The following is a 12,481-nucleotide window of genomic DNA, read 5'->3' on the forward strand; positions in this document are numbered from 1 at the left end:
ATGTTGCATGTCAATACAGTCGCCCTGCAGAAAAGTGGGCAAGCTATCGTATACGCTCCCTCAACAACAGGCTGTCAAGTGATTTTCAGTGTGATGTGGCCATTACGGCAGAGAGATAAACATATTCCATGCTGTCTAATGACGCTAACAGAAGGCAGTTCATGGGAAATGCTTCAGGGGATGCAATGACTACAGATAAGGTGATCAAGGCTGAAATGCCAGCAACACAAAGAATATCTCAGCACTCGATACAACAAAATGTTATCATGTGCTTTGGAACAAGGTTTGAGTTTGCTTCTGTCTTGGCTTGGGTTTAGTTTAGTTTTTGTTTGATTTTCAAGTTTCGCTCATGATCTGTGTTTTTGTCATATTGTCCTCGTGTGCTTCCGCCGTCTCGTCAAGCCTGATCATGTCCACCTGTGTTTGCCTGCCCTTCATGGTGTGTCTACCAATCAGTGCCCTCAGCCACTTGTGTCTCACACAGGTGTGTCATTAGTGTGTGTGTATATATAGGCCCCGTCCAGACGGAAGCAAAGCCGGCTTTGTTCCTTAAACAGATCTCGTATACACAGACGCATTGCAAGACTTGCGTGTGTCCAAAACAAGACGCTGAGGATGTTGAACGGCTGTAATGTATATGCCAAGTCTGGAGTGGCGCTGTAGCGTAGCCACAGGGAGATAACGGAAAGCGTAGAAGAAGAATCAGCGAAGAAGACGGACACTTTTTTTTCCTTCTAATTTGATTGCAATCTACAGAACAAACATGGCTTTGTGTGTATCAAAACAACATGAAAAAGACGAAACACAGGAGAAATGACAATGGCGGGTGTTTCTAAATATTTTGCTGCATAAGCAAGCTAAGGAGGCTACGCAAAACGACTACGACACGGCTATCCGCCATTGTTGTTGACAGACTGACGGTTCGCACACGAGAATTGGCGCATACGTCATCAATCTGCGACAATGCTGGAAACGCTGGACGAGTATCCTTCATATGGTGTCCAGACGGACGCGTACGGGGCGCATATTAAAATCTTTCCACTCTGGAGCCAAGTTTCAAAAGTGATCAGTTTCAAGCTCCGAAGCCGTGCCATCGTGTGGACAAACAACCTAAACGCTAAGAAACTTGTGAGGATACATTGAAACTGGCTTTCGTGTGGACGGGGCCTTAGTCTCTCGTCTCCCCTCTTCATATTGTCGTCGTTATTATTCCTCCGGTCATGCTGTTGAGTTTTTGCCCTGTCGTTTTCCCCCCCACGAAAGTCACCGCCTCCTCTCTGTGCTTCGCCGCATTTGGGTCCACCTCCAAATGATGTTGGGCAATAAATCGAATTAATTCGATTAATCGCCATTTTGAAAATCGAATCATTGAAAATTTGCTAAATCGTGAAATCGAACTTTTTGTCTTCTGGATTATTAAAGGCTGATGTTTTTATGTTCTGTTACATCCAGATGTTATTGTGAGTTGTAATTTTGCTAACTATGAATGTTAGGTTCTTGTTGAAACTGATTTATAATCAGTATACAATATTGTGGTCTGAACATTTTGCACAGGAATTATTTTTGAATTAATGACACCTTTAAATAATTGTTTGTTTGGTTTATTAGATTAAAATCATAATCATCCTGAATGACACAAAAAAAAAAAAATCTAGATTTTTATTTTTGGCCTATATCGCCCAGCCCTACCCACGTCATGTCAACATCATCACTAGTAGCATTACCGGTAATATGCGGTCATAACAAACCATTGACATAAAGATTTGTTACTCAATCTTTCTTGAGTGTGGTAGTGAATGTAAAAGTAAATAATTATTTATTGATGTTTCAGTCCTGTGATTGACAGGTGATCAATATATATCGCATTAGCCTCAGTTTAGCTGGAACTAGCAAGTCTACTCAACTCTTAGCCCCTTCAGAATATGGTTTCTATTTCAAGTTTAGCTTCAAATATGTATCAGTAACTCCTTAATGAACGCTAGATATATTTAAAGAGAATTAGGAAACACAGTTGGAATACATTAAATGGCCAAATAAGCCCCATTCAAAAATTCTGTGCGTCTCGATCTGTGAGAGCAAATCAACCTGGGACGCAGTCTTCAGAAAGCAAGGAAACTTCCCCTCCCCCCTTTCCCGCCTCGTCTTCATATCTTTCTCTTTGTCTCTCACGGGGTTGTCTGCTAAGCCTCTTACCTACGGGATTATTGGCAATGCTACGTATTATACAGCTTCATTCATCTGGATGATGTGTTATTAATGTGTCGGAAATGAAACCATCTGTAACGGCAGCAGAGGATGATGGGAGTATGGTGGAAGATTGAAGGTTGGGGCCAAGGGGGTACCTTGCAGTAGTTTTTTAGAGATGGCCTCAGTTGATGTGATTGATGCTTCTAAATTATAGGGGATCGTGCTGAACACACAGACACACCTGTGCAATCTGTGCAAATAACAATGGAGTCTAAAAAAACAAAGTTGTTAAATTGCATTGAGATGATCATCAATCTCAGTGAATCAAAACTGTCTGTGTGATCTCATAGCTGGTAACAAGATTGCAGTTTTAATCTAGTGGCTCGTATTTGTCATTTCCCGACAGCCGTGTTGAGGGCATGAAAAAAAAGTGTAATAGCTCCCATCACTTTGTGGTTGGCTTCAACACAACACACAACAGCTTTTCTTTGTTTTGCTCTTTGGTTTGGAGATTGGCGAGACAAAAATGGTCCCTTTGCAGATGCTACATTTTGCACAAATTAACACAGGCGGGTCCGTCAATGAATTTGGAGTGTCTGTTATTCGTCATTGGTCAGGACACCGGTCCGTTAGCGTTGTCATTCTTTCAAGCCAAACCAAACTGCTATTGATGATTATGTTGACTAATGAAAAACCCTGTCCGTCAATTTTTCCAAGTTTCCCGGCATTGGCTATTAGCAGTGCTATCAAAGTTAAAGCATTAAATCATTGATTAACTCATTCACTGCCATTGACGGCTATAGACGTCAAAAATTCATTTGAACTATTTCTATTTCTAACTATTAGTTTAACATTTTTTTCCCACTTTTGTTAAGAGTATGAAAACCTAGAATTGTTTTTATTTATTGTACATTTAGAACAGATATAAAATTTGTGATTAATCGTGAGTTAACTAGTGAAGTAATGCGATTAATTTTTTTTAATCACCTGACGGTCCTAATTTTTAATAATCTTTTCTCTTTTTTTTTTTTTTAAATCGCGTCAGGCGATTAAATGTTTTTAATTGCATGACTTTAATAGTTAACTCACGATTAATCACACATTTTATATCTGTTCTAAATGTACAATATTTTTTCTAGGTTTTCATACTAACAAAAGTGGAAAAAAATTTAAACTAATAGAAATAGTTCAAATTAATTTTTGACATCTATAGCTGTCAATGGCAGTGAATGAGTTAATCACAAAAATGTATCGCATTAATCATGTATTCACGCAGATGAATCACACTTATTAATTTTGACCAAAGATGATCCTTTAGTTTGACAACGGATGGTTACATTAAAGGTAGCACAGGTTGTGTTTGAGCAATAAACATAACTAAATGCATAAGTAAAACATTCAATAAATATTTGCGTATGTTTGTTCATGTCAAAATATTGGGGCCTTTTTTTTTTTTTTAATTATGCAAGTAACTAACTGATTAGAAAAAGTGGAGAATTAGAGTGTTTAGTGGATCAAAAAATGTTGAAGCTTCCCTCATAACATTAAATGTAGAAAGAATTAGCAGGTGCTCTTCAAATTTGGCGGGCAAAAAATGTTGATAAAAAGCATTTTTAATTAAGGGATTAATAATGATTCATCAAAATTCCAAGAAGTGATTAATCTAAATAAAAAAAAATATCGTTTCACAGCTCTAGTTAGTCAACAAAACAGGCATCTGTCATTGATGGATTGACAGACCTTCCGTTGCTAAATAGTTTTGACAAATATTTGTATATATCTGGTGGCAAATAATAGATCAATTTTAAACTGGATTTACTTCAAGGAACTATTTATTTAAATTTGCAGTTAAGTTAACTTTATTAGAGATGCTACTGACCCTAGGAGCTCCCTGCACCTCTGGTTAGAATTTAGAAAAAAAAGATGTCTATTGTCTGTAATCAAAATTTTGCAAATTTGAAAAGTTGTTCAATAAAGAAATGCTTAAAGACATATCAACCAAGTTAAGATTTGGAGTTTGTATTTTTGTTTAGTATTGATGCCAACATTTTATCTTTTAGTGGAAGTGAATATTGACTCCAAAAAACGGTTATTAGCCTCCTTGACAACTAATACTCGTATTGGTATCAGCCCTGAATAAAACCATATCGGTCAATTTAATTATTTTATTTGTCCATCTGTCAAACACATGAACAAGTTACAAAAAGGGGGCAAAAATTTTTAGTCTTCAACAAAAAAAGGTAATGGTTCCTTTATTCTTCAGCAGCAATAAGAAAAGGCCACCGAGGGATTTGACAACCATGTGAAAGATGTGAAACCAAAAAGATTTGAACCAACCGCGTTTCATAGCGGCAACAAGTGTGCAACGGCAATTATCGGGCAGTTTTAGATGTACAGATGTTACACCTGCTCAACTTAATGATGCAGTAAGCATGTACCCTGTCAAACATGATACTCATGGCCCGTTTCACCCGAACCCTCATCTCTTAAGTGAGAGTCAACAGAGGTGACATGAGTCATTCCGGTAGCTTTTCTATTCCCGCTTGTGTGCAGTATTTCCAACATCCTGACACCGATTGACCAGTTGAAGGGTTCATTCGTCCTTCACACAAAGTCAGCAGAGAAGCAGAAGAGGACCCTCAGACAGCTTACATGGATACGGCACTGAAGAGGCCTACACAACTTTCCGCACCTGCGCTCCAAGGAGTGTTTCACAGGTTAGTGTCTGTGTTTGAGATGCTATGGATACGCAAACTTTTAGTCTGCACACTATAAATAGTCGGAAGTCTTAAAATTCCAAAACAGCAACTAACTCGTTTTTTTTTGTTTTTTTTTCCTTAAGTTGCATTATAATAATGAAAGGTTTTCCCAGTGCGGGATTTGAAGTGTGATGGCGTCATGTGTACAAATTACACTTCAACATCAAAGTGTCTGAGGTTTGGATGTGCCTCTTTCAAGTCTGAGGCGGATCTCACTTCCCTCAGATCTGAGTACGTTTCCACTTCCATTTCAGACTTAACGGCATTTGATGAAGTGGCTCAAATACCCGAGACCAAGTGATGGACTGATCAGCAGACTGTACTTTGTTTTTCCTTCATTAAAGGCTTCACAAAGAAGCCCGTTATTGATGTAATCATTGGGGTGTTTGATTTTTTTTTTTTCTTTTTTCTTTTAGATAGCATCCACAAAGTCTCTTTGGCTTGTAATTATGTATGTTTGGAGATCTGTTTAAAGCAGAATGGCTCAAATTGAAGCGACATTTACTTCCACGGGAGTGCCAATTTAAAAGTCAATTACCGCCGCTAAAATGGCTGCGCTATGATACACAACAGTGACAGTGACCGGCACTTGAAATGGGCCGGAAACAAATTCAATTGCCGTAGATGCAATGTGAGATACTCAACCATATGTTTTTACTGCTTCTTCACGTCAACAACACGTGCTATTGGGCATCACACAACGTTAAGATGATGCGACTATTTCAAAACGTCAAGAGGATGTGACTATTTCAAATGTTTAACAAGTGCGCCAGATTTTAGGCTACCAAAAGGATAATTTTGTATGTAGTTAAATAAATTGGGGGTGTTTGGTTAAAGTTCGTATCACTTCAACTGGGCATTTGTGTCCGTGTGCACACAATGTCTTTTTTTTTTTCTTCCTGATAAGACAATAAAATAACTACAGCACTAGATTTCAGTGCTGTGTGTAAATTCAACAGACATTGAATTTATTTGTTGCCATATATCCAACCTTCTGTTTTTACTGCTGTCCACAGTCACGGGAAAGTAGGGGCCATATCCTAGTTGAAGTTTGGTAGGAGGCAGGATGCACCCTGCATTGTTTATCAGTCAGTCAAGGGCACAATTCCAGACAGAAAATATTGACATTATTACCTACAGTATCGGTCCCATTTTGTGCCACGACACTATTAGTGACCTTGCATATCATTATTAATGAAACTGATAATGCTGCAAATGATTCAGATTTTATTCATCTATATTTCCTAATATTGGCAACAACAGGAAAGACATGAGGTCACAGGTCATTGGTTGTCTCTAATTAATGGGGTGGAGGTCATGACTGCAAATATCTCCATCCAAGCCTTTATGGACAACGCATTAGTGGTCTAACAGAAACGAGCCATTCCCCGTTTCCACTAAGATGGGATGGAGACTCCAAATTTCTGCATTTCTCTTAGCAAGAGAAATGAGGGTTCCAATCGAAACCCGATTCCTCAAAAGGTAGTGCATGGGAAGAATTACACCCAATAGGAAATAAAGAGCATTCATTTATTTACATTTAATTTAATAATGTGCAATATTTTTTAAAGAGCAAAGCACATCTCTTAATGGAAATTGTGTTTTCAATCTTCACCAGCAATCGACAAGAGACACGTAGCGTAGCGTTATGTACCCTTTTTCAGTACTGTGTATTGATCTTCATACAATTAAGTTCAACATGTCATTTCTTTTTAAGTGCCTGTCCTCTTGTTTTCTCTTGCTGGTCGTTACATCAGGCAATCCATCAAAAAAATAATCAGAATAGAAATGAAAGAAAACGAATCATATTTGTAATATTTGTTAGCACACGAGCATCGTAATTGTGGTTGTGGTATGTGCTGGCAAACTAGAGTGCAAACGTGGAGACAGCAGCGGGAATTATGACGTCCAATACCACCTTTTGCCATGGGAAAGATTATGAATCATTTGTAGATCGTCATGGAGATGGAAAAGACTTACAACTAGGTAACGTTACACACTACATAGTGACTAACAGGGAAAGTCTTTACAACGTGGACGCCCACTGGAAACATCCTGACTGTATGTAATGGCAAACGGGAAGAAAAAGCTGACGACCAGATGTGAAGCCCCAAGAAACTTCCGCTGCCTCCTGCTGAAAGCAGATTGTTGAAAATCTGGCCGATTAACATTTCCTCGCGTCTACCACAAAGTCTGGCTCGATAAAAGTTTCAGTAATGGCAATAATGGGATGCCATTTCGTGTCTGAGCTGATACAAGGGACAAGAGAACAGAGGTTCGCATGATGAATCGGGAAAGGGTAACCGAGGTTCACGGGTATAGAATATAGAACACAGAGTAAAAGACTGGATTGGACTAAGGAGAAAATATCTCCACAAACTTGCATCACTTCCCACAAGACCAAACAACCACTAATGACAAGTTTGGCTCCAACCAGCTGGAATCGCAAAACCAACATATCATTTCCATCGAGCACAAGTTGCCGCATCGAAATGCAGCTATTGTCATAGTGTGCCTTCTGGCTCCTTCGACTGCGGATGAGAAGTGCTGCCCTCTTTTCTATGAGCTGTTGTGACTCACGAAGCATCACTTGCCGTTTGTGTGTCACTCTTAAGGCAGGACAGGACGACTCTGCTTTGCCAAACCACCTTCGCTAACATCCACTCACACACACCACCCACAACGGTAGGTAGGTAGACAAAAATAATAATAACGATAAAAAGCAGTGATTATCCACTTGAGGGTCTAGAAAAGACTCATTGAATATGCCCAATGCAGAGAGTGAGACAAGCATGATAGACCATTTAAATGACCGGTGGACGTCTATTAAGGTTGTGTTAAGTGTCTCAAGCAGTTGACTGGCCATGACTTTTCCAATGATAGCAAACGGTCATGGATACTGAGAATGAGTAAGTTTTAATAATGGAAGACATTTGAATAAATATACCGCCAACATTAGGGATGTTAATACCATTTTTTCCCAGACCTATACCAGTACGAGTAATCACCGATACTAGGGGTGGGAATCTTTGAATGTCTCACGATTCGATTCAGAATAGATTTTCGATTACGGACGATTGTTTATTCAAAATGAGTTGATTGACAATGATTTTTGCTTCAATCTATAAATGTGCAAGGAATTGTAATGATCTACTCCAGTCTGACTCGCTAATGCTAATTAGCGCGCTACTCGCGGCACTTCTTTCACTCAAAAGAACGGCTCCACGCTGAAAAAAACCCAAACTTTTATTGGAATAACTTGATCGTGACTTTTTCCTTCTACTCTCTAACGTGGCTACAACTTAACAGTGTATTAGACCGCGTCGAAGCACACTGCCCCTCAGTGGCCAAACCGGGTACAACATGAACAGCGCTCCAAATAAAGGCACACACAGACAAAGGCAAGACAGTATAAAATAATTTGAATAAAATTGGTTTAAGGACATTTAAAATCGATTCTGAATCGTACTAAAGGAGAACCGCGATTCTTATGAGAATCTATTTTTTTGGGCACAACCCTAATCGATACCATGCACTACACTCATAAAATTTTCACCCCAAAAAATCAATAACAGATACTTCCAAAGAAAGACCCAGGGTTTCTCCTAGTGCTTTATGGGCCTGGCAGCTTTTTCTTGCCTCCCCGCCAGGCCCCGTCAATGACAAGTAATCGCGGCATGTCGTGGGCCATGCACAAAGCCCCAAAGAGTTTTCTGGGAGAAACCCTAAAGATTCATATATCCCAAAATATTTGGTTTCCTTAAAATTGAATGAAATTCATGGCAATTTTCTATTTTTCTCATTTCTAGGTCCTGTTTGTAAGGCAGCCACAAATCGGCCACCGTCGCAAGTACCAATACCTTAAAATAAGGCCAGGCATCGGCCCATTAGTGATAACTGGTATCGGTACTCTCCCATCCCTCGTCACAATAGCAAGACGTGATTCTGACAAACTGATCGCTTCTGAGTATGGCGATGAATCAAATTGTGTCCGAAAAGCAAAAGAAATCATAGAAGAAGCACTTCCTCATGGCCGAAAAATCCTTAAATAAATTGTTCATCTTCACAGATAAAACTGCATCAACATTATCTTGCAAGACTGATATTATGTTGTGATATTGAGACAAATACAAAAAAAAAGCCGTTTGCAAATATCAGTTTCAAGGCCCATTACCACCACTATGGCATGTATAAAACGGTATAAAGTTTTTCAGAAAAATCCTACTAACAAGCTAAAAGCAAACTACAATGAAGGCTTCTAGAAGTAATGTATTTAAAATAAAGTTCAAAGTTAAAACAAGGTCTAAAGTCATTCCCAGCAACTTATTGTTATTTCATTAGAGATAAGAAACATGTCCTTGGCATGACTTTGAATTGTTAAGATGCCGGCAGGTGGGATGAACGCTCCCGCCAGAAAATGTCTCACTGTAAAGTCTGCGGCGGGGACAGACGATACAGTGCAAGTCTCAGAATGTGCGAAGGCCACGGTTAATCATAACCCATCACAGTCGTCCACAGGTTGCGCGCGGTCTGACGAGCGTGCTTCCGCTAAACAGCTGGCAGTTTTATGACGGGAAAATGCTGCGTGAATGCCAGCTACAACTGCGTGTCATTTCTTGAGGGCAGCCTAACATCTTGTGAGACCACGTGAAAGAGAAGTTCCATTTCCCAGGATTTAATGCCAGCCGTCAGGCTGTAAAAATGAATAACATGCTGAGCGGAAGTCCTGCTCAAACGCAAAGCGGCTCGCTGTGCAACCTCTAGGGCACAAGCTGAGTGTACAAATAAATATTTGGATGATTTTCTTTCTTTTTTTAGTAGCTTACCTTGGTTACTAAAAATCCACTTGTTCTGTACAGATTTAGGTTTCCACTGGTTCCATGACTAGTATAATCACAACCAATAAACATGTTAATTGATCAATACCGCTGTCAATATCAATCTTAAGTGATCATTTTGCAAATGCAGTAACGGGCTTCGATTGAAAAGTTGTGGCTTGTGAGCATATTGATTAATTTGTACATATAGTCATCCAAAGCAACTTCTAGGGTTAATAAACAGCAGAACATTCTACATGACGTTCAATTTGAGACCATTTCTGCCATCTTCTCAGCTAACAGACCTAAAGGAAGGATTTGCCATCATGCATGCCGTCATTGCTCCCCGGAGTTGCCAACACCACTGAGTTCACATTTCATCCTCAGCTTTGGCATTTTGCATTTCCAGTCAGGAGTCGAGTGTTGCGATGCGCCTCCTGTCCTCAGCATCAGAGGAGCCAAGAGGCCACACGTGTGTGTGACTGCAGGCATGCTGTTATTTGCCTCCCGGGCTGCCTACGTTCAAGACAACAAATAATAAGGCCCGGTCGTGCGCTCGTCTTCTACACTGGAGGATCAGGCTTCCACGCCAGCTGCATCTTCCGCGACCGCACGCTTCGCCCGATACGAGGATAGAACATGTGTCTTACCGGCTGCTGTATGTGACGATTGGCTCCTCTTTCCGGCGGCGGAAGATGCTGCCGCCGCTGCCGCTGCAGCCCATGCTGCGAATAGTCGCTGCCAGCGGCTTTGTTGCCCGCTCCCCGGTCCCTCTTCTCCCGCACGTTGGAGCCCGCGTCGCCCCGGCTGTCTTCATCGGAGTCGAGGCTGCTGAAGTTCCACACGATCAGCGTCTGCACCAGCAGCACCGTCAGGGCTACGATGAGGGCGGACCGAGACCGGCGGGCCAGCCTGCGAGCACACGCGCCGCCGACCATCTTCGCAGCGGGCAGCACGGAGCTGGAGGAGCGGCCGTGTGTGTGTGTGTGTGCACTGTGCAGCGAGGTTGGAGACTGGGGAAAGCTGTGCGAGTAGGAGGGAGGAGGGAGGATGGAGGGGGGAGGCGAGAGCGAGCCACACGACCGTGGAGGCTGGAAGACGAGCAGCATCGGCAGGAGAAGGACAGGGCCCCCGTGTGGTGGAACTTGGTGTGGAATAAAAACATAAATAAATAAATAAACAAATAAATAAATAAATAAATGTTGGGTGGGGGTGGTTCCAAAAACTTTCATTTTAACGACATTCAAGTAGTGTCGTTTGGGAAGTGAGGACACTAATTGCTGAAGCTTTCTGGATGTAATTCTTTCGCAATCTTGCTTGATCTTAACCCTGGACAACCCAAGAACCCCCTTCTTCTTTGGAAAATTATGAATTATACATTAAATGACTGCTGTAAGTTCACTGAACACCAAAATATATGTTTTTTCAATTTTAACCCTTGTTTTTTTAACTAGCTCAGAGTTGCTAATTTATCAAAATATATATATAAAACATACTCCTAGACATTCTGCAACATGATATGAAATAGATTAACAAAAAAAAACACAATTTTACCATCTGATGGTTTGCTGAGAAGCTGGTTTTGTTTGGATTGATTTCCAGCTCAACAAGACAGCACGTTGCCAGCCATCTTGTCACCACCACTCTGGCTCATGTAAGTGCAATATTCATCCACTAGATGGCCCCATGCAGGGGTCAGAAGTGGCACTCTGGACTTTTGAAGTTAAATTTGTAAAAAAAAAAGAAGGTCTTTGTTATTTGAGTAGCAGAATTTATAGGGGCCAAATTTGACCCCGTGGGTTCTCCAGGGTTAAGTTGCTCAACAGTCAAAGTCTCCGTTGTTGTATTTTACACTTCATCCAAATTGAATAGGAAACAGACAAGTCACTCTCCATGAAGCCATGCTGTTGTCACATATGCTGAATGTGGCTTGGCATCCATTGTCTTGCTGAAATAAGCAAGTACATCCCTGGAAAAGAGGTTACTTTGGATGTCACCATATGTTGTTCCAAAAATGTTGCCTTAATAACAGCTGTGTAAGTTACTCATACCATAGACACCAACACACCATGCCACTACAGATGTTGGTTTTCAAACTTATAGGTTGAAAATGATTTGGAAATCATGATATTCTCTTGATATTTTAATAAACATTCCAATTTAATTGGAATTGGGGTTTGTTGGCCTACTTTGTGTACCCAAAGAAGTAAAAAAAAAATTAAAAAAAATAAACTAGCCCATTTGGCAAAGTAACGAGTGTAAAGTACAGATGATGGTTTTCAAATGTAGTAAATAAAAGTAATACGTTTTCAGAAAAAATGAATTAATACTCAAAAAAAGTACATATGCCTAATTTTTTTTTGCAGCAATTAAGTTTTTGTACTTATACATATTTTACTGTAGGAATTTGTAGAAATTTCCCCTAACATCATTGTCTCATTTCTATTACAAAATGGATGGCATAAAGACCACATTATGTATACACTTTCAAAATTAGACGCACGCTCTAAAATGTATATTGAAATTCAGACATCTGTGGTGTTGGACTTGAGTTCCTGCACGATGGCGCTACTTCATTGCACCCTTTACGACTTGGCAATTCAAATGAGAAGCATTGCGGCTTGAGACAATCTGGCAATTTGAAAATACTTCTTGTACGCTTCAAGTTGGATCCCAGCAGGAGCACTTCTTCACATTCTTTCTACAATTTTTCAAGTG

General features: G+C 40.3%; 1 protein-coding gene and 1 long non-coding RNA gene across 2 annotated transcripts in view; one reads left to right on the top strand and one right to left on the bottom strand.

The window, feature by feature from the left end:
- xylt1 (xylosyltransferase I) overlaps positions 1 to 10,767 on the bottom strand; it is a 92,526-nt gene extending 81,759 nt beyond the window's left edge. Inside the window, exon 1 of the mRNA XM_077571489.1 lies at positions 10,414 to 10,767. Within this exon, the coding sequence (XP_077427615.1) occupies positions 10,414 to 10,701 (288 nt within the window). The 5' untranslated portion in view covers positions 10,702 to 10,767. The remainder of the gene's footprint in view (positions 1 to 10,413) is intronic.
- LOC144055494 (uncharacterized) lies at positions 4,757 to 5,320 on the top strand. The gene is made up of 3 exons (XR_013294892.1): positions 4,757 to 4,904; positions 5,030 to 5,123; positions 5,201 to 5,320. It is a non-coding gene; the product is annotated as an uncharacterized LOC144055494 (long non-coding RNA).
- Positions 10,768 to 12,481: the final 1,714 nt, after the last annotated feature.

Source organism: Vanacampus margaritifer, chromosome 7, assembly GCF_051991255.1.
Source record: "Vanacampus margaritifer isolate UIUO_Vmar chromosome 7, RoL_Vmar_1.0, whole genome shotgun sequence".
Lineage (NCBI taxonomy): Eukaryota > Metazoa > Chordata > Actinopteri > Syngnathiformes > Syngnathidae > Vanacampus > Vanacampus margaritifer.